The sequence below is a fragment of the Eptesicus fuscus genome, chromosome 22, assembly GCF_027574615.1.
Source record: "Eptesicus fuscus isolate TK198812 chromosome 22, DD_ASM_mEF_20220401, whole genome shotgun sequence".
Lineage (NCBI taxonomy): Eukaryota > Metazoa > Chordata > Mammalia > Chiroptera > Vespertilionidae > Eptesicus > Eptesicus fuscus.
The window spans coordinates 20,624,885-20,652,732 of NC_072494.1; the positions used below are offsets into that span (position 1 = coordinate 20,624,885).

Below are 27,848 nucleotides of genomic sequence, written 5' to 3' on the forward strand. Positions count from 1 at the left end.
GAAAACCTATTTGAAGAAATAATGAACGAAAACTTCCCCCACCTGATGAAAGAAATAGACTTACAAGTCCAGGAAGCACACAGAACCCCAAACAAAAGGAATCCAAAGAGGACCACACCAAGACACATCATAATTAAAATGCCAAGAGCAAAAGACAAAGAGAGAATCTTACAAGCAGCAAGAGAAAAACAGTTTGTTACCTACAAGGGAGCTCTCATACGATTATCAGCTAATTTCTCAACAGAAACCATGCAGGCCAGACGGGAGTGGCAAGAAATATTCAAAGTGATGAATAGCAGGAACCTACAACCAAGACTACTCTACCCAGCAAAGCTATCATTCAGAATTGAAGGGCAGATAAAGAGCTTCACAGATAAGCAAAAGCTAAAGGAGTTCATCACCACCAAACCAGCATTATATGAAATGCTGAAAGGTATTCTTTAAAAAGAGGAAAAAGAAGAAGAAAGATAAAAATTATGAACAACAAATACATATCTATCAACAAGTGAATCTAAAAGTCAAGTGAATTAAAAATCTGAGGAACAGAATAAACTGGTGAACTTAATAGAATCAGAGGCCTAGAATGGGAGTGGATTGATAATTCTCAGGGGGAAAGGGGTGTCTGTGTGGGGAGTATGGGAAGAGACTGGACAAAAATCATACACCTATGGATAAGGACAGTGGGGGGGAGAGGGGGAGATAAGGGCAGAGGGGGGTGGGAACTGGGTGGTGGGGAGATATGTGGGGAAAAAGGAGAAACAATTGTAATCTGAACAATAAAGATTCATTAAAAAAATAATAATAATGTTTGATCAAGGGGAATTTACACTTTGTAACAAATGAAAGTTGAGAATGAGGACATAATCTTATACTATTTGTTTAATTAAATATAAACAATTTCAAATGTAGATAATATTTTTAAGCCACAAATGTAAAATAGCCCAGATAGCTTTACTGAGAATGAAGAACCTTTATAAAAATTATTTTGACTGAATATGTTCAAAAATAAACAACATGAGTAACATATAAGGAATATTGAAGCTGATCAGGAAAGGCCTAGTACAGAAAGCAATATAATCTGTATTTATTATTTAGGAAATGAGAAGCTTCCAAAAAGTGTTCAAGTAAGGAAAATAAATTAATAAATCCTCCCAAACCCTTAAAAGGTTTTGTTTTTTATTTTGAAGACTAAGAATCATCAAATGCCAAATCACAACTAGAAAGTATGAAAAATGGGAAAATAAATGGTGCTTATGTATGTGACCTGATTAGTGAGAATAACAGAGTTCACAGTAACCAAAGCTAAAAATGTTTACTGATAACACAGTTAAATAGAATATTTCAGAATTCCTGTTTATTTGTTCTAGGAACATTATTTCGTCCCAGAGAATATGCTGTTAACATAAATGTCACTTCTGAAACAGAGTAATACTAATTTTATCTTTGACTTATATCACTAATTTGGGGAGGGGAGAACTATTATTATTTCAAAGAAAATAACCTTAAAAACACCCATATTTCCTAACTGTTATATCCCTGGTCGGCAAACTGCAACTCGCGAGCCACATGCAGCTCTTTGGCCCATTCAGTGTGGCTCTTCCACAAAATTAGTAGTACCCTAATTAAGTTAATAACAATGTACCTACCTATATAGTTTAAGTTTAAAAAATTTGGCTCTCAAAAGAAATTTCAATCGTTGTACTGTTGATATTTGGCTGTGTTGACTAATGAGTTTGCCGACCACTGTGTTATACTAACTATAATTTTAAAAATTATAAGATGCTTCAAGTTAGCATGCAAGCAACTCTAATTATCTTATTAAAGCCACAGATTGCAAGTAGTTCTATTTACTTTAGTCTTACAATGCTCTCCCAAATTGGCTTTGGAGAAAATATGGTTTTCTATCTTTTTCTACACAATAAGAATATGTCCTTGCCAGGCTGATGTGCCTCAGTGGTTGAGTGTCAACGTATGAACCAGGAGGTCACAGGGTTCAATTCCCTGTCAGGCACATAATTGGATTGCAGGCTCAATCCCCAGTAGGGGGTGTGCAGGAGGCAGCCAATCAATGATTCTCTCTCATTATTGATATTTCTGTCTCTCTCTTCCTTTCCCTTACTCTCTGAAATCAATAAAAATATTTTTTAAATGTCCTTGTTAAACAAATAACAGCCCTGACCGGTTTGGCTCAGTGGATAGAGCATCGGCCTGCTAACTTAAAGGTCCCAGGTTCGATTCCGGTCAAGGGCATGTACCTTGGTTGCAGGCACGTCCCTCCCTGGTAGGAGGTGTGCGGGAGGCAGCTGATCGATGTTTCTCTCTCATCAATGTTTCTAACTCTCTTTCCCTCTCCCCTCCTCTCTGTAAAAAATCAATAAAATATATTAATAAAAATAAAAAATAAACAGATAACAGATACTTAATAAAGACCTTTACCCTTATGTTGAAAATATTATCCTCTCTTTTTGTAAAAGCACGTTTTGAATAATCTCAGGGCTTAGGAATAGAATTTACATGGCTTATAAAGCCTTTTTCTCAATATTAATCACAAAAAGGTACTTTAACCTATTATTTTCAAGGGGACCATGACTGAGGATTTGATTTTAACAGAAATGCTTGTGAGTTTCTAGTCCATCTTGAGAAACTTTTCAAGGTGTAAGCTCCAGTAAAAAGAAAAAAAAAATCAACAACAAAAAAGATAAACTAGACATCATTTTATATTATGATAAAAGATGAAAGAGCCAAATATGAAGTAAAAGCACAGAGAGAAATGAATTCATTGTATGAAATCGAAGTATAAGATCTAAATGATAGTTTAAATAGGCAGGAAAGTCTAGCATAATGCATCACTACCCAAGCAGGATACACAGTGTCCTTGCAATAGGAAGTCAAAATATAATTGGTGGGTAGCTCACATACTAATTATCTATTTCTCATAATTCCAAAAGCAATGTTTAACAATGTATAACCCATTCCTAATGTCAAATACTTCATTACAAATGGTATTTAATAAGCAATCTTGTGAATATGATTCTTGTACTGCTCTCAGTGGTAAAATAAATGATACAGCTAGAGAGAATGATGTTTTACAATTTAAAAAGAAACATTTAGATAATAGTCTGCATTTTAAAAAAGATTTCAATTCTAAATGAAGATGATTCAACAAGAGTCATTGTTTTTTAGTAGTAAAGATTTTTCTTATGATTAAAGGCATTTCAGTAAGTGAAAGGTACAATTAAAAGCAGTGAGTAAAGTAAGACCTACTGGTTTCATTAATGCCTGTTCTGGTATTAACCTATTTTATTGCCAAAAAATAAGTCTTTAATTCATATCAAACCTCACTGTGCTGGCTAGGGCCAATGACACCCAGCATCCATTCTCACCACCTTATGCTATTTTTAGCTTATGGAAGATGGAAAGTTAAAAACTATATTGCTCAGATCCCCTTGTAGTTATGCTCCTGGATGTGACTTAGGTCCCACCAATGGGATGCATTTACTAGTATGTAAGATTTGAAAGGTAGAGATTTTGTGGTCATTCTGCTTTGGATATTTCTGTTGCAAGCATCATTGTAAAGATGTGGAGGTTCTCTATTGAAGTGTTCCAGTGTCTAGTCTCTATCTCTGTGGCAGATATAGTGAAAGATTTCTGAGCCCTTGATTACAGCAAGGGCATTTTGATTTCAATAGTTCTAATGGCTGAGAAAGAAATAACAGTTCTCTAAGCCTATAGGTACTCATGGTGAGCTAAGAGTCATTACAAAAGGTTCAGCCTACACATCTTCAACCCTTCCAACAAGTAAGAACGTATGTGGTGTTCTGGCCTGAAGCACCTTCCATCCATACATACCCCTACCTACACATACAAATACACCTAAGAAACTGACAGATTTTTAACTAGACTGACCAAGAAAAAAGAGAGAAGACACAAATGATAGTCAGGAATAAAGAAAGTGACATTAACTGACACTATGGAAATTAAAAGAATTACAAGAGAATGTTATAAATAACTTTATGCCAACAATTTAAAAAATTAAGTTTATAAATTCCTAGAAAGACAATAACTATCAAAACCAACTTCAAAAAGAAATAGAAAATCTACAGGAAGTAAAGAAATTGAATTCGAAATGTAAAATCTTCACACAAAGGAAAGTCCAAGTCTAGATGGTTTCACTGATAAAGTCTACAAAGGTGAAATAATACCTATCCTTCACAAACTCATTCATTAAACAAAGGAAGAAACACTTCCTAACTCATTCTATGAGGCCATTAGTACTTTGCTATTAAAGCCAGAAAACAGCATAAAAAAAGAAGGCTACAGCAAACCAAATCCAGTAACCTATAAATAGGATCTTAGACTATGGCCAAGAGAGATTTTTCCCCAAAATATAAGGGTGGTGGAAGGAAGGAAGGAAGGAAGGAAGGAAGGAAGGAAGGAAGGAAGGAAGGAAGGAAGGAAGGAAGAAAAGAAAAGGGAGGGAGGGAGGGAGGGAGGGAGGGAGGGAGGGAGGGAAGGAAGGAAGAAAGGAGCTATATTATTACAATAAAGGACATAAACCACAAGATCATCTTACTGGAGGCAGGAAAAAGCATTTCACAAAATCCAACATTCATTCATAATAAATACTCTTAGCAAACTAGTAATATGTGGAAACTTACTCAGTTGATAAAGGGTGTCTACAAAAAAACCTACAGCTAATATCACACTTAACTGTGAAGAAGTAAATGCTTTCTTTCTCCCTAAGAAAAGGAAGTCCCTTCTGCTATTTCATTCAACACCTCACCTATGTTTTTAGCTCATACAATAAAGCAAAAAGGCATTAACATAGTAAAGAAAGAAGTAAAAGGGTTTTAGTTCACAGATGATACTATCCTAAATGTAGAAAATCTGAAGTAATGCACAATAAAACTATGAGAAAATACAAAAGTAGCAAGATTGCAGGATGCAAAATCAATATACAAAAACTGATTGCATGCATTAGCAACAAAAATCTACAAATTAAATTAAGAAAACAATTCTATTCACAAAGGATTAAAAGTACTAAAATACTTAAAAATAAATTTAACAAGAGAAGTTCAAGACTTGTATACTGAAAATAGTAAAATGCTGATATTAAAAATGGTTAAGAGAATTACAGATTAATTATTGATATAGATGTAAAGATGTCAGCAATGAAATGTAAAAATTTATCAAAAGAATTCCACATTAAGCTCAAGAAACAAACAGAATTGAATATCAGAAAATGTATAAGCATAATTCATTATGTCAACAAATTAAACCAAATGATTATAACAATTGATGCTGAAAAGGTACTGTGAGGTTCACAGGGCAGGGATAAGTACTAAAGTTGCTCTTAAGAAACAGTAAAATAATTAATTTGAATTTAGTAAGATTATTTTCCAAAATTAGATATCCAAAATAGAAAAATAATAATGTGCACTCAACTAAATAGAAGTGGGAAGTAACTATCACTAGTATGATATAATACTGCCTTGTAAGAGAAGAATGCAATAAATCATTGGAAAAGAAGAAATACAAACATCACCTCTGGCCACTATCAATTATGAATAGATAACTGAAAAGATTCTATTAAAAAACTACTAGATTTAATAAGATAAATATACACAGTGCCTTGATATGATACAAATATCCAAATACCAACAATTTTTATTTACTCTTAGCAAACAGTGCCTAAAATAAGGAATGAAAAATATTTTATTTAAAATAATAACAAAATCCTAATAAAAGAGTAATGTGCAAATTAACCATCAATCTGCTACACTCATAAGCCACGCCCACCAGCTAATGAGTGAGTATGCAAATAAACCCAACCAAGATGGCTACAGCCACAGAGAGCAGGAGGGAGGCTTGGGTTTCCCAGGCAACAGAGGAAGCCAAGCTTTCCGCCTGTCCTTTCCAGCCTAAGCCTCCACTCAAGGCGACAAAGTTTCAATTATAGAAGGTAAACAAATCCAAACAGAAATGGTGGCAGCCACAGAGCTGGAAAGAGCGATAGGCTAGGGTTGCCCCCGGCAATGGAAGAAGCAAAGCTTTCCACACACTCTGGCCAGCCCAGGCCTCCGCTTAAGGCTACAGAGTTTCAATTATAGAAGGATAATAAACTCCAACAGAAATGTCTGCCACTATGGAGCGAGCAGGAGGCTTGGCTCCGCTCCAAGCTACAAAGTTTAAATTGCAGGAGGTAAATAAATTCCAGATACCAAGGTCTCTGCTTGGGTCGCCAGGGGGCGTGGCCAGCCTGAAAACCACCACAAGCCCCTCGCCCAGGCCACCCCACGCCCCAAGGGAACCCCCACCCTGATCCGGGACACCCTTCAGGGCAAACCAGCTGGCCCCCACCCATGCACCAGGCCTCCAACCTATCTAATAAAAGAGTAATATGCAGATTGACCATCACTCCAACACACAAGATGGCTGCCCCCATGTGGTCAAAGATCCTGCCCCCATGTGGACACAAGATGGCCACCACAAGATGGCCAGCAGGGGAGGGCAGTTGGGAGGGACCAGGCCTGCAAGGGAGGGCAGTTGGGGCGATTAAGCCTGCAGGGGAGGGCAGTTAGGGGTGACCAGGCCGGCAGAGGAGGGAAGTTGGGGGCGACCGGGTCTGCAGGGAAAGGCAGTTGGGGGGACCCAGGCCTTCAGGGGAGAGCAGTTGGGGGGACCTGGCCAGCAGGGGTGGGCAGTTAGGGGCAAACAGGCTGGCAGGGGAGCAGTTAGACATCAATCAGGCTGGCAGGGGAGTGGTTAGGGTATGATCAGGCTGGCAGGCAGAAGTGGTTAGGGGCAATCAGGAAGGCAGGCAGGCAAGCAGTTGAGAGCCAGCAGTCCTGGATTGTGAGAGGGATGTCCGACTGCCCATTTAGACCCAATCCCACTGAGATCGGGTCTAAACGGGCAGTCGGACATATCTCGAGGGGTCCCAGATTGGAGAGGGTGCAGGCCGGGCTGAGGGACACGCTGCCCCCCCCCCCCCATGCTCAAATTTCGTGCAATGGGCATCTAGTTCTACATAATAAAAATAGGGAATTCTACCCACACATAGATGTTAGTCCATATCCTTCTTTAATTTAACTATGAAATTATGTCAGTATCCAAGTGAAATAAATAAGTTGAAATAAGGAAAAGGTATAATGACAAATTAAGATTTAAACTGTGCTTTTCTCTTTTAAAAAGTGATAACTGTGCTCACTGTGATATGGTGTTAGCTAATCTTAAAAAACAAGCTGATATTATCATTAAAAAAAAGAACCAAGGAAATTTTACAATGCAGAAATTAAACTACAGATGTTTACTCTTTATTTTTTTTAAATACATTTTATTGATTTTTTACAGAGAGGAAGGGAGAGGGAGAGAGAGCTAGAAACATTGATGAGAGGGAAACATCGATCAGCTGCCTCCTGCACACCCCCTACTGGGGTTGTGGCTGCAACCAAGGTACATGCCCTTGACCAGAATTGAACCTGGGACCCTTAAGTCCACAGGCCAACTCTCTATCCACTAAGCCAAACCAGTTAGGGCAAATGTTTACTCTTTTAATAAATATTCACGGGAAGAAAACAGATATAGAAGACAAAGTAATTAATAGTGATGCCATGATTAACCTGAAAACACCATAACACTTCTGACAATGAAAGAACTTACTAGTAATAATAAACATATTGGTATAAGTATAAACTTGCACTGCCCCAGGCAAATAGACATTCCATCACCCTAGTTAAAAAAAATACTTCAGGAGAAACCAAGATGGCGGCATGGTAAACACCTGAAATTGCTGCCTCGCACAACCACTTTAAAACTACAACTAAAAGACAAAACAGACATCATCCAAACCACAGGAAGGCTGGCTGAGTGGAAATTCTACAACTAAAAGGGAAGAGAAAAGCACACTGAGACTCACAGGAGCTGCGGAAGTAAAGTGCAGAGGTACGAAGGCGCGTGTTCGGAGAGGGCTGGCAACTGAGTACACGGCTGGCTTTCTCAATCCACAGGGAGACACAAGCTCCTGACTGCTCTGAACTCCAGTTCCGGGCGAGACTCTAGGGACCCAGACTCATACGGGGAGAAACTGGACTGTCTGGCAGTGGGCGAAACTCGAGTGGCTTTCTCTCAGAGGTGCTTGCAGCAATTACCAAGGGACACTGAGACCTGGGGGTGTCTTAGAGCAGGGCTGACGGGAAGCCATTGCTGTTTGCTCCGCCCTGAGACTCTGCCCCATCCAAGCTGGGTGCAGAGGCTTTTGCATATGAATGGCCTGGTCCTTTGAAATCTAAACTTACCTAACAAACTGCAGTTGAGTCAGAGAGACCCAGAACATTCAAAAGAAGGCCCAAGGCCCCACAGCAGCTTGCAGTGCTTCACAGCTGGGCCTCATCTGGGCACCTCCAAAACCCAAACAAAGAAGAGGAATCTGCAGATCTCTCCATACCTCCTGCTGGGTGGCCTCAGGCAGAGGCTAAAGAGAGGAGATCCAAGAGCCAGTGTATCCAGGGGTCAGAGTAGGACCATCCAGATTACAACTCCTCAGATCCATAAGGGACACACTCAGGGGGCAGACTCAGTGAGCACCAAAGCCCCACTGAAGCAAGTCTTGCCTCATAAGGGTGTCTCCTGCACAGAAGTTCTCCCATCGTAGACAGAGCTGATCCTCACAGCCATTTGGCCTTGAGGTCAATTCCTCCCAGTGATACCAACAACAATCAAGGCTTAACTACAAGACTGTGCACACAGCTCACAAAGGGGTGCACCAAGAGTGTCCACCTCAGGTAACAGGAGGCTGAGCCACTGGGCCCTATAGGACACCTGGCACACAAAGCCACCCTATCAACATAGGGAAGCAGCCAAAATGCGGAGACAAAGAAACAGTTCACAAATGAAAGAAATGGAGTAAAGCAAACTACTGGATGTAGAGTTCAAAATCACGGTTAAAAGGATTTTCAAGAATTTTCTAGAAAAAGCCGATAAATTTAGCGAGTCCCTCGAGGATATGAAAAAGGACCAACTAGAAATTAAGCATACACTGACTGAAATAAAGAATAACATACAGAGATCCAACAGCAGACTAGAGGAATGCAAGAATCAAGTCAAAGATTTGAAATACAAAGAAGCAAAAAACACACAACTGGAAAAGCAAAAAGAAAAAGGAATCCAAAAATATGAAGATAGTGTAAGGAGCCTCTGGGACAATTTCAAGCGTACCAACATCAAATTATGGGGTGCCAGAAGAAGAGAGAGAGCAAGATACTGAAAACCTATTTGAAGAAATAATGACAGAAAACTTCCCCTACCTGGTGAAAGAAAGTCTTATAAGTCCAGGAAGCGCACAGAACCCCAAACAAAAGGAATCCAAAGAGGACCACAACAAGACACATCATAATTAAAATGCCAAGAGCAAAAGACAAAGAGAGAATATTAAAAGCAGCAAGAGAAAAACAGTTAGTTACCTACAAGGGAGCATCCATACGATTGTCAGCTGATTTCTCAACAGAAACTATGCAGGCCAGATGGGAGTGGCAAGAAATATTCAAAGTGATGAACAGCAAGAACCTACGACCAAGATTACTCTACCCAGCAAAGCTATCATTCAGAATTGAAGGTCAGATAAAGAGCTTCACAGATAAGAGAAAGCTAAAGGAGTTCTCCACCAAACCAGTATTATATGAAATGCTGAAAAGTATTCTTTATGAAGAGGATGAAGAAGAAAAAGGTAAAGATAAAAATTATGAACAACATATACATATCAACAAGTGAATCTAAAAATCAAGTGAATAAAAAATCTGATGAACAGAATAATCTGGTGAATATAATAGAATCAGGGGCATAGAAAGGGATTGGACTGACAATCCTTGGGGAGAATGGGGTGTGGGAGTGCGGGAAGAGACTGGACAAAAACCATACACCTATGGATGAGGACAGTGGGGGAGGGGGGGCGGGTAAGTGCATGGGGTGGGGTGGGAACTGGGTGGAGGGGAGCTATGGGGGGAAAAAAGAGGAACAACTGTAATAATCTGAACAATAAAGATTTAAAATTAAAAAAATACTTTAGCAAAACATTCTTTGCTATTATTAAAATAACAAACATTTATATTTACTATGTTAGCAAGCACTCCAAGATACAAGTGTTTTATTCACTGTGCTTATATAGGTAATTTGTGCATAGGAGACACTCAATAAGTAACTGTTGAACTAATTAATTGGTTTCCTATAAGAAAAAAATTCAATATACAATATACAACATAACTGAATGGTTTAAACATCATTATGAAGGTACAGCAACAAATGAGTAATGATGGCATAATGCATACTTCTAATTTAGAGTTTAACAATGAAAACACAATTTAAACCTATAAAGAAAGTTTCTCATTTTTAAAACGCCCTTTTATCTTAGACATGATACTCAACCAACATCAAAAGAAGACAAATCTGCTTGTATTTCTTACCTGCACAGCCGAAAGCCAAATGGTATCTAGAAGAGGGGCTAAATTTAACACAGCACACATTAGCCTTTGCCTCAATGCTTGCCACTGAATTGTCTAGGTTGGTAGACCACAGCTTCACTAAGAATAAAGGAAAATAAAAACAAAGAAAAAATAAATAATCATTAGCAAATGCTTCTGTAACCTAGAAACAGCCGTGTGTTTTTTTTTAGTTAATCTAAAGTAGTCTGATTTACTAGGACCAAAAATTTTAAACAACTTAATAATAGAACAGTATATTGAAACCAAGAGAGCTTAGTTTCAAAGTCAGAAAACAAACACATATTCAATGTAAAATAAGTGGTAACATGATCCTATAACTAAGTTCATTCCAGTGATATATACTGAGATTTGTAATGATGGGGAGAAAAAAAGAAAGCTGGCTGATCAGAGCAGGTCAGATATGAAAGCACAAGCAGAAAGGTGAGCTGTTGTCTATGAGGTACCATAGCAACCATCTTGTTATTTTTAAACAAAAATGTCTTAGTAGACACCAGAATACATACACAAAATATATTTTCAGGATATAGGTCACAATGCTGGTTGCATAATAGAATTAATAACAAACATTAATAATAACAGAAACAAAACCTTCCCATCCATCTTTTGATTGGTCTCAATATCCCATCCAGGACAATACCCAGATGAGGTAGGTCCACGTATTAGTGTTTTTTAAAAAGCTCTCTGGGTGATTCCTATGTGCATTTAGGGTTGAAAACCTGTATTAAGAATGGAGGCATAGTAAAATTTTAGACTCTTTTTAGGAATACTAATACAGTAATTTATAAACAGAAATGAAAAAAAAAGTAAAAATGGTCCCAACAACTACCATTTCTAGAAACTACATGTAGGAAAAAAGGGGAAAAAAACACACAAAGAAATTAAGGCTTCTAACTCTAAGATAATATAACTGTTAATATGATTTTATAAATCTAATGGGGAGAAAAACCAGGCCAAACAGGACAGTATGGATAACAGAAAAAAGATAATAAAGATAAATATACAAGAAAAAGTACGAGAGGTCGATTAAACTGTCAGAAAGAGATGTAGAATTTTTGCCTTGAAACATGATTAACTGTACTCAAATATTTTAGCATACACTGGAAATTTAATATAATTCAGAATGCTAAGATGTCTAAATGTGTCAGAAAAAAAGTTCCTTCAATGGTATATAAAAGGAATTGGTTACAAAAATGTCACCATGTGGCATGTATCCAGAAAATATAATAATGAAGATGTAGTATATCCCTTTTTCTTTCATTTCAAAAGAGATATAGATTTTTGGAGTTCAGTTATTTTTGGAACAATCAGTAATCACAAAAGATTTCTATAAATTTCAATAAATATCTGTATTTCTGATAGTAAAAGGAATAAAGGGGGTGGGAGGGAAAGAAAGGTGATTCAAATAGTACCTTTTGCATCATCAGAACCTGAAGCCAAGAGTTTAGGATCCATCAAATTAAAGTCAACACTCCAACACCTCTTCTCATGCTCCTGGTTGTAGAAGGAAGACAAAGTAGTCTCAGACAGAATATAGATCTTAAAATAAATACAGCAAAAACAACAACAAACTTGATAACAATTTATTGCTATTGTGGGAGGGAGAGAGAACAGGCTATGAAAACAAAAGAGATGCAAAGTAGTTTTCAAACTTTTTATATATAATATACATTTACTAAAATGTGATACATTCTACAAATGCAAAAGTCTAAGAAAATGCTTTTAAAAGCATGATTTAGTATTACATAGGTATAAAAAAATACTAAATAGTGCCTTTAAATTATGAAGCATATGAAGCTTTATAATTATTAAGAAAGTAAAAATTTGATTCTCAAGACAAATTAGTATTCTTAATTACCTGATAGACCTTTGACCTCTGTCCTGTGAATCCATCCCATAGGATGACGGTGCCTTCATAATCACTGCTTGCTAACAGGTTCTTATGGTAACTACTCCAACTGATACAGCTGAAAAAAAGCAATATATTTAAGCTGTACTTTATGTAAAAGTAATTAACAATAGAGATAAAAGATTTTGATATGTCCAGAAAGATTAGAACCCTTTTGAAATGTTCTACATAAGTTCACCATCATTTTTCTGCTCATAACACATCTGGGAAAGAAAGATATCAAGTATTTCCCATATTTTTCTATTGAAACTACCAAGTAATGACCCATACTATTTTGCACTCTTATCACTACCTGAAAGATGAATATGAACCTAAAGCTGCCACTGGCCATCTTGGATACATGAGAAAGTATGCCTATGGGTGAAGATAATAGAGGCCAAGGGGGCACAAAGCATGCCAGAATAGCAGAGATCTAATCAAATTGTTTAGGTCCCTGAACCCAGTTGTGCCAAATCATAAAAGCAAATAAACTACTTTAAATTTAAGTTTCAGTTTATATCTCAAAAAAATCTAAATCAACAGAATCTTGTGGCTGAAAATCCAATCAAAAGCATTTAACAATGAGAATTAAACTTTTAACATTTATGTTTTCTGCTATTCTCAGTCACTCCAAAATTGAAAATGCAACATCTAAAAATGTATATTTTTGGTGAGACACAGATGTGAATCATGCATAGAGTAATAAAGCAAATAGTATATTAAGGAAGAAGCCACTTTGAAAGCAATTAGCCTAAATGACTTCCAAGCATATGAACATAATAAAATCTTTTGCTCTCTACTAGTTTCATTCATGCTAAATCTCAGAGATTGGAAGAATTAATTTGCATGTTTAAATATACTTACTTGAATTTCTGAGTGAAATTACATGGAACAGTTAAGAGTTAAATTTGATTCAGATAGACCTGAGCTCAAATTCCAGATCTGCCACTGACTAGCTGTGACTTTGGGTAATTTACTTCACTTCACTATTGCCATGCTCCAAATTGTTTTTAGGCATGCTTAAATCTTGATTCTTTCAGTCCCAAGCCCATGGCATCCTGTCTTGAAAATCATCCTCCATTTACTCCAAGGTACCGAAAGTATTGCCATATTTTTACGTGTCAAGAAAGGGTAAACTCTCTAACCCACATTTTCAATACAGTCACATTTAATATGAATTCTTGAGATGGGCCAAGTATTGTACTGAGTGCATTATGTGCATTTATTTAAAGTACAAGCTAATAAAATAGGTATTACTCTTTGTTCTTCATGTTATAAATGAAGAACACGAAATGGTTAAGAGCACAGACTCTAGAACCAAACTACCTGTTTTTATCCTGGTGCCTTCAAACCCTAGCTGTGCAATCTGAAACAAGTTCATTAACTTTTCTGTGCTTCAGCCTCCTTGTATATAAAATAGGGCAATAAAGGTAACTATCTCATTGGTCTGCTAAGACAAAGCACTTAAGACAATGTCTGCCGTGTAAGAAGAATTCAATAAAATTATGTCTTACTCATGTTGGACTTAGGACAAAAACTATAATGGATTCTCAATAAGTGCCATTGATAAATGAGCAGGCTCACAAATTATGAGTCTACCATTTTTATGAATGAATTAGGAAACAAAAAATAAAGCTATCCTATCTAATAAAAGAGTAATATGCAAATTAACCATCACCCCACTATACCCACCAGCCACACCCACCAGCCAATCAGGAGTGAGTATGCAAATTAACCCAACCAAGATGGCTGCGGCCACAGAGCGAGCAGGAGGGAGGCTTGGGATTCCCCGGCGATGGAGGAAGCCAAGCTTTCCGCACACCCTGGCTGGCCCAGGCCTCCGCTTAAGGCTACAAAGATTCAATTATAGAAGATAAATAAATCCCAACAGAAATGGCTCCTGCCACAGAGCAAGCAGAAGGCTTGGCTCCACGCCAAGCTACAAAGTTTCAATTGTAGAAGATAAATAAATCCCAGATACCAGGGCATCCACTTGGTTTGCCGTGGGGCATGGCTGGCCTGCAAACCACCACAGGCCCCTCACCCAGGCCGCCCCACACCCCAAGGGAACCCCCACCCTGATCCGGGACACCCTTCAGGGCAAACCAGCTGGCCCCCACCCATGCACCAGGCCTCCAACCTATCTAATAAAAGAGTAATATGCAGATTGACCATCACTCCAACACACAAGATGGCTGCCCCCATGTGGTCAAAGATCCTGCCCCCATGTGGACACAAGATGGCCACCACAAGATGGCCAGCAGGGGAGGGCAGTTGGGAGGGACCAGGCCTGCAAGGGAGGGCAATTGGGGGCAATCAAGCCTGCAGGGGAGGGCAGTTAGGGGTGACCAGGCCGGCAGAGGAGGGAAGTTAGGGGCAAACAGACTGGCAGGGGAGCAGTCAGACATCAATCAGGCTGGCAGGGGAGTGGTTAGGGGGTGATCAGGTTGGCAGTCAGAAGTGGTTAGGGGCAATCAGGAAGGCAGGCAGGTGAGCAGTTGGGAGCCAGCAGTCCTGGATTGTGAGAGGGATGTCCGACTGCCCATTTAGACCCGATCCCAGTGGGACATCCCTCGAGGGGTCCCAGATTGGAGAGGGTGCAGGCTGGTCTGAGGGACACCCTCTCCCCCCGTGCACGAATTTCGTGCACTGGGCCTCTAGTAATTATATAAAGACTGTAATACTTGCTATATAATTAACATTATTAAACATACATATACTATATATGTCATTCATTCAAATAAAAAGGTACAAGGATGACTGGGAAATGTTCAAAGTACTAAATAATTTATTATTAGATGATTTCCTTATATCATCCCCCTTTAAGCCAGTGCCCATGAAACCAGCTTAGGAAGCTTATTTTTAAAATGCAGATTCCAGGACTCCTCTAAAATTTTTGGGTTGCAAATCAGAAATTGTGCCTAGTTCCTCAATTTTGAACAGTATCCCAAGTTTGAATACTGTTAAAAATGCAGTATTTTACCATACTCATTATGAACTCTTAACTCCTAGTACAGGAAACTTAACTATTATGCTCTCAATGAAAAGAAGCAGAATGTTCTTATGAAAAGAATTCTTAAAACTATAAAACATTATAATATTTAGAAATGTGTATGCTAGGGGAAAAATTCCTGACATTCAGACATATTCATAGGCTACAGTAATCCTTTATTCAATACCTCATGAAAGGCCATCTACAACAAAGACCTTTACTTGATTAAGTGAAAGAAAAATAGCTTTCATTTGACAAACTGAAAAGCAATAACTATAGAGGGAAAGCAACCAATATCTATTAAGAAAGATATTCTGATGTATCCTCTGTAGGCAATTATAGTGTTCACCATGAATAAGTAAGGAGTTTCCTAGAAAAGCAAAATAACAAATTCATTCTAATTATAGATACCAATTGTTACATATAAACTGCATTATGACAAGAAAATAATGTAGATACCTGATTTTGGAATTGCAGGTCATTTCATTTTCAGGGTAATGAATATCCACCGCATCCTGAATGACTGTGCCATATTCATAGACTTTAATCTTCTTTGTAACCCCAGCAATTGCAAAATAGTCACAATCCCGGTCAAATTCAATACTGAGGGGGGGAAAAAACCACGTATATATGTGGTCAGTAAGACTATTTATCTATACTTGTGACATTTATAATGATAACTATTCAGAATTTGGTTTATTCTATTCCTGAAGTGATTCTGTCTACAATGATAAGAGATCTATTTGAAAGGCCCTCAGATTGCACCAGGCCCTATGTCCAGATTAAATCATAATCAAGACATCAAATTACAAGTGGTGGTGAAATGCGCATAGCTACACAATTCTGTTTATAGATGGTTCTTTTGTTAGTAGAAACTTGGGCTACTTTTTCATTTGTTTTAGTAACCATAATACAACCTACCCAACTGTCAAGGCTAGCAAGTTATGCTATAAAAGTAGTGAGGAAAGTTTAAATGGTTTGCAATATTAAAAATTAGTAAAAAGAAAATTATCAAGTAATATTTTCTGTAAGTTCTAGCTATTCTTCTTCCCACCATTTTGTGGAGAAGATAGAATTTCACACTATTTAATGTCAGTTTAATAAATAAATAAATTAGTATACCAGAGGAATTACTGAAGCAGTTAAGGGAGGGGTGGTGATAAAGGGATAAAATACACATAAAAGTTGAATCATTAAATTATCATTATAGGCCAGCCATCTTGGCCAGTGGTTCAGCAGCAACCTGTGAACCAGGTCGTCACGGTTCGATTCCCAGTCAGGCACATGCCTGGGTTGCGGGTTTGATCCCAAGTGCAGGGCATGCAGGAGGCAGCCGACCAATGATTCTCTCTCATCATTGATGTTTCTCTTTCTCTTTCCCATTCCCTTCCTCTCTGAAATCAATAAAAGTATCTTTTAAAAAATAAACAAACCCACAAAACAAACAAACAAAAATCCTCCCAACAAAGTCCAGGATCAGATGGCTTCACTGGTAGATTCTACCAAACATTCAAAGAAGAATTAATACCAATCCTTCTCAAATTCTTTAAAAATTAGAATAGAAGGGAACTCTTCCAAACTTTTCCAAACTCATTTTATGAGGCCAGCATTACTCAATACCAAAACCAAACAAGGATGCCACAAGATGGATGAGATGAAGCTGATCGGAGCAGATTGATAGTGGATGGTGAACCCCAACAAAAATGACTGCATAACAGATGGCCGAGAGGACATCCAAAACTGTGGCTTTCCTACCAAAACTATGGCATAATCCCAATATCAGAGGCACTGGACCCTGGGAAAGGAGCTGGCATTAGGCCAGCTTCTTCCCTTTCTATCTGAGCTGATGATCTGGCTGTCTGCCTGCAAGATAAAGCTCAAGTTCAAGGCTCTCTGGAGATCTGTACCATTTATTAGTTATGTGACACCAGACAGGGCTCTTAATAGCTTTTTTAGTTTGTATTCTCATCCTGCAAAATGTGGGTGGTGATATTACTTCATTACTGAATGACTTTACCTTCCTCCTAGGGTGGGTGGGTGGCCCAACAAAGATAATGTGACAGTACTTCATCAACTTAAATCCTTCTGCAAATACAGTATTGAGTTTTTAGTCATTGCAGGACTGCTCCAGGACACTCTTTGTCCTTCCCTTTGAAGGGACACCTTGGGGCAAACTTCCTCCTGGTTGGATAATCAGGTGGAGCAGCGGTTGCCAACCTTTCGGACCTCACGGACCAACAGTGGTCTGCAGACCACCGGCTGGCGACCGCTGCTCCAAAGGTTTCCTTAAACCAGTGGTTGCCAACCTTTTGGACCTCACCTCAGACCACTGGTTGGCGACCAACGGGATGGAGGACTTGAGACTTGAATTGGTCTTCACAGGCTTTGACACATACAGGAAGGCAACAGAGTAAGTGGAAGAGCAGGCTTCCCTGAGGTCAAGGAAGCCTCTCTGAAAGAAGGTAAATGGGCTCTGAATGGTTAAAAAATGCAGTCTAGAAGTAACAGTCTTATTTAAAACCAGAGGAATATCACTTGGATTTACCAAATATATCAACAGGTGTGTGAATAGTGGGAAAGAGGGAGAAATAGTCATTTTATGTCTTACCTGTGATATTCTTTCACAGAACAGTTAATGGTTAGTTAATAATTTAGTAAGAAGCTTTGCTGAGCTAATGATGAGATAAATAAGGAAAATAAGTACACATTAAAAATATTTCCCATAAAAACATGTTGAGATTCTCACTTTTCATTATAGTTTTAAATTCTTAATTTTATAAAAATTTTAAAGGAATTTCATTAAATGCTATTGACTACATCACAATTCAGCAAATGTTCCCTCCAATAAAACAGGACTATGTAGCAATGCAATAGATTTATTTGTGCAACAACCTCAACTGGACTGCTATCCATACTGTCCTATGGATTCTAATGCAATATAACTGTATCGATGACAACTATTCAACTATCCCGACTCATTCTATATCTACAACCTCATGCCACTGAAGAAAAACTGTTACTGTGTCTGGCAAAAGACAGAGTTATTGAGGTTGAAATCCTATTCTTAACTTAGGAAGTTTAGGTATAGCTCAGACTTCATGGGAGAATCCATTATATTATCTCTAAATACTTTTCCTACACCTACAAACATACATGGCTAATAAATCAACAGCATTCTAAAGTTGTACCAATAAAAGTTAATGTACCCTTTTCAAACTATAGCTCTTTTAAAAAAAAAGTTTAAACACTAACTTATCAAAACAACTGTCCAAAGACACTGTAGGGAGAAAACTGACATATAAATAAAAATGCTACCTGTCAAAAGAATTGATTTGATGATATAAGTCTATTATTTCTTCTGTCCCTACCCCATTACACAAGACAGCTCTCTCTTTTTCCTACAAAGATTAATCATCTACATTTGCTCATTCTTTACTCTTATACTAAAAAATTAACTTTTTGTTTTGACTCTACTGATATTATTTTCTTACATTCTGGTTATGTTTTGTTCTTAATATATTGGGATATAAAGGACCTGTACAGAATATCCTTTTTATATTCTGGGATATTAAGGTTCTTTATAGTTTAAATCAGTAAGATTTTCATAGGATTACTGACCAAAATTTATAAAGAATACTATTATTTCTAGTCAATCTTGATTAAAAGAGAAATACAAACAGCTGCCTTTTTAAAATATGCAAGTACTTCCACATAACTGAAACTCGATATTTAAGTACAGTTCTTTTAAACAATGAATCATTTGTTCCCAATCTTGGACAGATTTAAGCATGTCTGTTCCCAAACATAAACATAATTAGGATCTAAAATAGATCATGAAATAATTCAAGTGAACAATGTCATTTTTAGAAAGCTTTACAGACCTTATCCAAAATAGATGATCTCTTATTTCACAATATAATATTTCAACTACTTTAATTATGAAATGTAAACAAAAATAAACAATTATTGGTTTGGCTAAAACAAAAACAAAGTAAAAGGTAAACAAGTTAACTGAAACATACCTGCTTGTGCAATTAAATTCAAGAGAATTGTAAGAAATCTTGCTTGTTATATAAAATTAATTTCTGCTATCCACTATCACCAATAATTCTTAAAACAAGTGGTTTATGAAAGTTCATTGCAATGATAAATTCAATTTTGTAAAATGTTTTAAATTTCAAAATACACAAACATATTTTCCTTGAAAAATAATATTATTGGAGACTTACTTTAAACATGGAAATAAATTGTAATTTTCTTTCACACTTGAAATGTGTCAACTGTTTTAAAAAAGTGATGTATTTAAAACAGTTATAAAATGTAATTCAGATGTAGGAAACTGATTATATTCTTTGTCAAAAGGACCATCAGTCAAGTGATTAAGCAACAAGGCCACAGATCACACAGGACAGCTGATTAATGCACACTTCCAGTACAGTGTGGCACAAAGCAATGCAAAGATGTCAATATTCTAAGAAGGGAATTTTGTTCCCACAGTCTGTCATATTTTTTACAATTATAAAACAGATATGAACAAACAAGGCAGATTCATAACCCTGAACACTAGAATCCATTTTCTTCTTATGAATTTACTAATGTCTGATGAAATTCTATTTAAAAAATTTGAGAAAACATAAGCAAAAATGTTAAATCTCTAAACTATAAGTGGAGTGTATAGTAATTTTAAACATAACAATCTAGGTATGTAAAATTCAAACCAGAATCAAGAACCTAGAGCCATTGCTACTATGTAGTCAAAGTTTAAACTATGCTTTAAAGCCATTCCTCTCTGGTGGCTACTCACTACCTAATTTAAGGAAAAGTGCAAAAGTGACATTACTGCTATGTATAAGATGAGCTCTCTATGAACTTCACTGTAAGCACTAATTTCCATACCTGTCTACTGTTTAATTAGCTGAGATACTGTCAAAATAAACAAATGCTGCCACCTTGTGGATTTATGAGTATGGTATTAATTAACTCAAAATTACCTATAAGGGAAAAAAAAAAAGTAAAAGCAAATTTTCTGGTTCAGCTTTTTCTCTCAGTGTGATTCTCACTGCAATAAGTCACCAAGGGTAGATATATTTCTTATAATTGTACAGTAAGAATAATTTCTTCTACAACATAATGAAACATACTAAATTCAACGTCATCTCTAACATGTCTTACCACTCTTCCCAAAATAAATTCTTTTTTTTTTTTAAATCCTCACCTGAGGATATATGTTTATTAATTTTTAGAGAGAGAGAGAGAGAAACATCGATGTGAGAGAAATAATCAATTGGTTGCCTCCTGTATGTGTCCTGAGCGGGGATCAAACCTACAACCTAGGTACGTGCCTTGACCGGAAATTGAACCCGCGACCTTCTGGTGTACAGGACAACGCTCCAACCAACTGAGCCACCCAGCCAGGGCCCAAAAGAAATTCATTAAAGGTCCTATTTTGAGAGGAATTAAAACCCTTTAAAACACACTTATTACCAATAATGCATTTGAATGTGAGAAATTAGGAAAAGAACACAACTGCAACCCTATGAGGTGAAGGCTATTAATCATCCCATTCTTGAGATGAAGAGACTGAGGGCTAAAGAGATTGAAAACTGGCCTAGGACCAAAGAACTAAAAATTGGCAGGCAACTGACTTCAGAACACTAAAGTCTTAACCATAACACTATAACCGCTTCTCAAATTCAATTGAATTCTAGATACTCTTGCAAAAGGAAATAGTGGAGTGCTGCCCAGTACTTACCTAGAGACTATGCTGGAACCATTATAGAGATCACTAGCATATGACAGGGTAGCCAAAGGTCGTACTGAATTATATCGAGTAAACTTGGACAAACATTCCTGAAATTCATCCAACTGGCTTGCTGTTCGACTGTCATCTATATAAAGAAAACAAAATAAAATAACTGCAACATCCAAGAGCAATAGCCACAAATTAAGAATAATATTTTAAATACAACAATTCTTCCCATTCTTGAGATGAAGAGACTAAAAACTAAAGAGATTGAAAACTTAGCCGATCTTTCAATTTTAATAACCCTTTAAAGCCTTAAAACTAACTTAGCCAATTCATTAACAATTTACATTAAAAGGGTCCAATTTGTAGTGTTTCTATTCTAAACACAGCAAAAGGAACAAATTAGCATGAAATATAATGTTATTGAGATAAAGCTCCTGCTACACAAAAATTATTCTCAGGAAATTTAACAAATTATAAGTAAAACATGGGTTATTGAAAAAAAATCAACTGTACTACAAAGTGGTTTGGAGGTACAGTTAATTGGTTCTCAAAAAAAATCAATTATCATAAAGTGGCTTGGATGTAACAGTTAATTAGTTCTTTTCACATATAATCCTATTATTGTGAATGATGTAATAAATACCTGGGAAGGCAGTTACTTTATTCATTTAAAATTTGTTTTAATGCTAATCTATTCTTTCTCATTTTACATCAATCCCTAAGTACATAAAATTCACAAGTATGCATGACTGTATATTCTGCCCAGCAGACATGGCTCAGTGTTGATCATTGACCTATGAACCAAGAGGTCCCGGTCAGGGCACATGCCTGGGTTGCGGGCTTGATCCCCAGTGTGGGTGTGCAGGAGGCAGCCCATCAATGATTCTCTCTCATCATTGATGTTTCTATCCCTCTCTCCCTCTTCCTTCCTCTCCAAAATTAATAAAAATATTTTTAAAAAAATAGAATGTGTATTCTGTTGAAGACCATAATCCTTTTCTAGGGTTGCTAAACTTCTGGTCATCATGCCATCATTCATTACATTAATACCTACTTTCAACAGAAGTAATAAAGAAAGTACTAAAAATAGTTATTTCTGTCTATGAAAGTATAGGAATTAAATTTTACTTACGTGGTTATAAAAAGGTGGGATTTTATTTGCTTGGTTGATTTATGAACATCCATACATATCTGCTAGCATATCACCTCTCCTGTCTTAATTACAGATTATTTTGTAAAAGTGTATCTATTCAGTGTCTCTTTTCTCTCTTCTAAAGCTTTATAATTTACCTCCTCTTTCAATTAAAATTGAGAACCAAGGCATTAATTTCTTAATATTCATCTTTCATTTTCATAGGTGAAAATAAAAAGTGGGGAAAGGGAATGTGGGGTGGATTCTCATTTAAAAATATACAAAAGAACAATCAAACTTTTAGGTAACTTAGAAGGAACTTCATATTCAGCAATATGATTAGTGTAGTCAATGTGCACACCTGACAAGATAAGCTTGAGATTCCTAAAAACTAAGGACAATGTGTATTAGGTATAATACACCATGTTCACAAAAATAAAAATCTAATCTTCCTCTTGGCCTTCACTTATCATTCTGCTTACATCCCCAAAATAATTAAATTGGTTTGTGATTTACCTTTATCATCCTATAGCATGCCTATTTAAAAATTATTAATAGCAATAGCCTAGCCCAGTGGTCGGCAAACTCATTAGTCAACAGAGCCAAATATCAACAGTACAACGATTGAAATTTCTTTTGAGAGCCAAATTTTTTAAACTTAAACTTCTTCTAATGCCACTTCTTCAAAATAGACTCACCCAGGCCGTGGTATTTTGTGGAAGAGCCACACTCAAGGGGCCAAAGAGCCCGATTCATAGGGATCGGGCCTAAACCGGCAGTCAGACATCCCTCTCACAATCTGGGACTGCTGGCTCCTAACTGCTTGCCTGCCTGATTGCCCCTAACTGCCTCTACCTGCCAGCCTGATTGCCCCCTAACTACTCCCCTGCAGGCATGGTCCCTCCCAACTGCCCTCCCCTGCTGGCCTGGTCACCCCACACAGCCTGCTGTTTGGTCGTTACTGTTACTGTGACAGCATCCCAGACAATTTGCATATTCCTCTATTATTAGTATAGATTACAGAGGCTCGATAAGGGACTTGATTCCCAGGCAAGAAAATAAAAGCTTTCCATCTGTATATTAATTGTTGTTAATTTCAAACACACTTACCAATAAAGCTTGGCTTCCTCCTACTTTTCATAGGAAAAATGCTATATAAATCTAGTATTTTTTTCCTCCACCATCAATCTTGAGGCATATTTGTCCAAAGGAACCCATGCTTGAAGTAATGTGCAAATTATAATACAAGCATGCTCATTCAAGAGAATACCAAGGCCAAATTTTTAACAACTAATAAAATAACAGACATTTGTATCCTTAGTGGCTCTCAATTTGAGCAGGTGTACTACTAATGACATGAATTAACTGAGCATCCAACTTATCACCAATCACTGTAAATTATATACATCACTTAAAAACTGAAAAGCAAAACAAAACAAAAACCTATAGAATTGGTATTAATGGCCCAACTTAACTGGTGAGCAAGGATACCAAGAAAAGCTAAAGATCAGAGAGCTAACAGCAATAAAAATATCTTATACTATCACATCAATGCCTTTGCATAAGTTATTTCCTCTATTTTGAACATGTTTTTGCTTACCTTTTTTAGTTAATTAATACTAGCCTGGACTAAATACAACTCTTCAGAAATCCCTACAGCAATTATTCCCTTTAATGTTTTCCCACTACCAAAGCTGGGAGATTCTTCTCTCTCCTCATAATACCCTTTGCATATTTTTATAACATACATTATCCCATACAATTTACCTGTTGCATTCTTCCACTATGTTCATAATACTCCTGGACAATAAAAACCAGTTCTTACATCTTTTCATTCTTAGCACAGAAGACAGTCCTTAGAATTTAATAAATGTTGGATAATAGAAGGCAACTGAATGGTACTTATTTTTGCTATCTACATATACATGGTTGTATTTTTTTAACTTTATATAGTTCACTATATAAAGGTTAAAAATTCTAAACACAGAAAGAGAACAAAACTAGCTATGGGAAAGCAATGTTCTCCAAGATCTCTACGAACCTTTACAACACTCTGATAGCCTAAGTCAAAAATACAGACTTTTGCTTTATAAATAGGACTTTCCATAGATCCAGCATAGGAAATTAAAGATGGATCTGAAATTTAAATTTGAGGTATTTTATTGAAATGATCATGTATTAAATTATGGAATGTCTGGTCACTGGGGTGTATAAAAATAAAAAATATAATTAAAAATAAAAGTTTAAAAAATAATGAAGTCCTGAATGTGTACCTGAGATACGAGACATCCTTGTAGAAAAGTAACATTGCTCTAAGTCTTCAAAATGAGCAGTGAGTCGTTTTCGTCTTGAAGCTAAAGTGCTGTTATACCAAGGCTGTTTCTTTGTCTAAAGTGTTAACAAGAAAAGACGCTTATAACTCAGAAAAAAAATGAACTTTCTGCACAGAATAACTAATTTCAAAAGTTCATCACATTAAAATAAATTACAAATGATAAAAACCCATAATTCTTACACATTTTCTAATTTTTTACTTAAAGTGAAAATATAGGTTCTTAAGGCCAATTTTATAAAATTACTAGAGGTCCAATGCATGAAATTCGCGCAAGAGTAGGCCTTCCTTCCCCTGGCTGCTGGCACTGGCTTCCCTCTGGCACCCGGCACCTGGGCTTTCCTTGAAGCCCCAGCTTTGTCCGGAAGGTTGTCCGGAAGGTTGTCCGGAAGGATGTCCGATCTAATTAGCATATTACACTTTTATTATTATAGAAGATCAGAAGCTTCTTTCAGTTCTCCAAATTAAGCAAAGATAAAATCCATTATAACTGCCATTCTAAAATTTAGAATTTCATGAATTTTAATATGTACTTTTCCATCATCCCTATATTGTAGCCTTTAACCCTTTGAATAACAGGAGCAGTGCTTGACTGTACAGAATATGTATTTAAGTTAAAATTGAATATGAGTAAGGGGCAGTAATATGTATGCACTAAATAGTTTGACATATACTTTAGAAAATCAGGATAACTAAATCATATATATAGAAAGATATAGATAGCTAGATAGATAGATAGATAGATAGATAGATAGATATAACAAAGACAACAAACCTGAAATATATTGGCATATACTAGTAATTCCTATAAAAAATACATTTGACCCTTGAACAACACAGGCTTGAACTGCACAGGTTCACTTAAATGCGGGCCATAGTAAATGTATTTTCTTTCTTACGATTTTGTAGAACATTTTTTTTCTAGCTTACTTTATTATAAGAATATAGTATATAATATCCTATATAATAAAAGCCTAATATGCTAAGTGTCTGGTCGTCTGTTCAACCAATCAAAACGTAATATGCTAATGATATGTTAAGGCTGCTCAACTGCTCACTATGATGTGCACTGACCACCAAGGGGCAGACGCTCCAACAGCTAAGTTAGCTTGCTGCTGGGGTCTGGCCAATCAAGACTGAGCCGGACATGCCCTGGAGCCCTCCTGCAGTCCCTCCCCAGCTGGCCAACCTCCTGCATCCCTCCCTGGCCCTGATCGTGCACCAGTGGGGTCCCTTGGCCTGGCCTGCGCCCTCTCACAATTCGGGACCCTCTCGGGAGATGTCAGAGAGCCAGTTTTGGCCCGATTCCACAGGCCAGCCTGAGGGACCCCACTGGTGCACGAATTTGTGCACCAGGCCTCTATTATATAATAACATAAAATGTGTGGTGTCCCGCATTGTTCAAGGGTCAACTGTTTATAATATTACCTACACCATGTTAACTGAAAGGATAAGACAATTCTTCCACAGTAGTTATTATCGATTATGCTTGAGGCAAAGAAACAGATACAGAGATAAGATACATAATGAGACCTTGAGAGATGACACAAATTCACCGATAACTATGCCAGAACTGCAAATGTATTAAGAAATATTAAGGCATTATTATGAACAAAATACTAAAATGAATCCCTGCTCAAACCAGATGGTAGGTAACAATCATATTTTAAAGCAGTGCTTGAATCAGTCGTTAATTTTACATACATTTGATATATTTCTATGGTTTTTGTTTTTGCTTTTAAGGACATCTTTGTATGTCTCTTAATGCACAGATGCAAGAGTTTTCTAGATTTTATACCTAGGAGAGGAAGTGTGGGTCATTTGGTATACACATCCATGTTTAATCTGTGTCTGCTTTTATCACACTGTTCTGATTACTTGTAGCTTTGTAATATAAAAGTTTGAAATCAGGAAATGTGACGCCTCCAGTTTTTTTGTTCTTTGGTTATTTTACTTTACCCCATTTGGAACTTTCATCAAAAATATGAGCCTGGCCTGTGTGGCTGAGTGGCTGAGCGTCAACCTATGAACCAGGAAGTCACGGTTTGATTCCTGGTCAGGGCATATGCCTGGGGTTTGGGCTCAATCCCCAGTGTGGGACATGTGGGGGGAGCCCAACAGTGATCTTCCCCTTTACCACTAATCTGCATTGACCAACCTTTACCACAGGCTAAACTCTTAATTATCTTTCAGTTCGCTTTTAAATTTCTTTTGTGCTCCTTTGGCTATAGCTGTCTTAGAATACATTTAATAACTTATTGGATGAATGCCATCATAATTATTATTCCTCTGAATCATTCATACTATCAATTAATTAAAGTCAGTTGGTCACTCTGCAATCCCTTAAAATATTTTTGAGATTTTTTTATGGAATTGCACTAAATTAATAGTTATGATAACTGGTATATTAAAATAGTTCTATAATTTTTAAAATCTATTTTCTTTTCTTTAAAATTATACATTTCATTAAGATTGGAATTTTATTACAATCAGTATTAAATTATTTTAATCTGCTCGATATTATAATAGCCAACTTCAATTATATATTAAAACATTTTACTGAAGCCCAGCTGGTGTGGCTCAGTGGTTCAGCATCAACCCATGAACCAGGAGGTCATGGTTTCATTCCTGGTCAAGGCACATGACTGCGTTGCAGGCTCGATCCAGTATGGGGCATGCAGGAGGCAGCCGGACAATGATTCCCTCGCATCATTGATGTTTCTCTCTCCCCTTCTCCCTTCGTCTCTCTGAAGTCAATAAAAACATTAAAAAAACCCACACAAAACATTTTACTGTATTTGAGCTCTTTTTGTATTTCTCTCTCTGTATTTACCATCTTAAGCCTTTCCCAGCTTCTTGAGTTGAATGCCTAGTTCATTTACTTTCATTCATTAAAAAAAAAAAGAAGAAAAAAAGAATCCATTTAATGATGTAAATTTTTGAGGACAATTCTGATCACATTTCATAAATTTTGATAGTATTTTCACTAGTACTATTTTTGTAACTGTTTGTAGCAGCATCTAAAACTACTCTTTTGACACAAAGGCATTTAAGGAAGTATTTCATTTACTCTCTTCCAGGTTGTCTGTCTCTGTCTGAATATTTATTTATTTGGGGTTCTAATATAGAGAATGTAGTCAATCCATTTTTCTAAATGCTCCAGGAATATTATCAATATACTAGAGGCCCAGTGCATGAAATCTGTGCACTCGGGGGAAGGAGACGGGGGGGGGGGGGGGGGGGAAGGTGTCCTGAGCCCTCT

The 27,848-nt window shown here is 36.9% G+C and overlaps 1 protein-coding gene across 3 annotated transcripts in view; it reads right to left on the reverse strand.

Annotated features, from left to right (window-relative positions):
* The window catches only part of COP1 (COP1 E3 ubiquitin ligase), a 109,595-nt gene that overhangs the window by 33,702 nt on the left and 48,045 nt on the right, over nucleotides 1–27,848 (reverse strand). For all 3 annotated transcript variants that reach the window (XM_054711489.1, XM_028152057.2, XM_028152056.2), the window contains exons 10-15: nucleotides 24,528–24,642; nucleotides 21,126–21,261; nucleotides 15,833–15,976; nucleotides 12,352–12,460; nucleotides 11,906–11,987; nucleotides 10,458–10,574 (exon numbers count right to left, since the gene is read on the reverse strand). In XM_054711489.1, coding sequence (XP_054567464.1) covers nucleotides 10,458–10,574; nucleotides 11,906–11,987; nucleotides 12,352–12,460; nucleotides 15,833–15,976; nucleotides 21,126–21,261; nucleotides 24,528–24,642 — 703 coding nt within the window. The remainder of the gene's footprint in view (nucleotides 1–10,457; nucleotides 10,575–11,905; nucleotides 11,988–12,351; nucleotides 12,461–15,832; nucleotides 15,977–21,125; nucleotides 21,262–24,527; nucleotides 24,643–27,848) is intronic.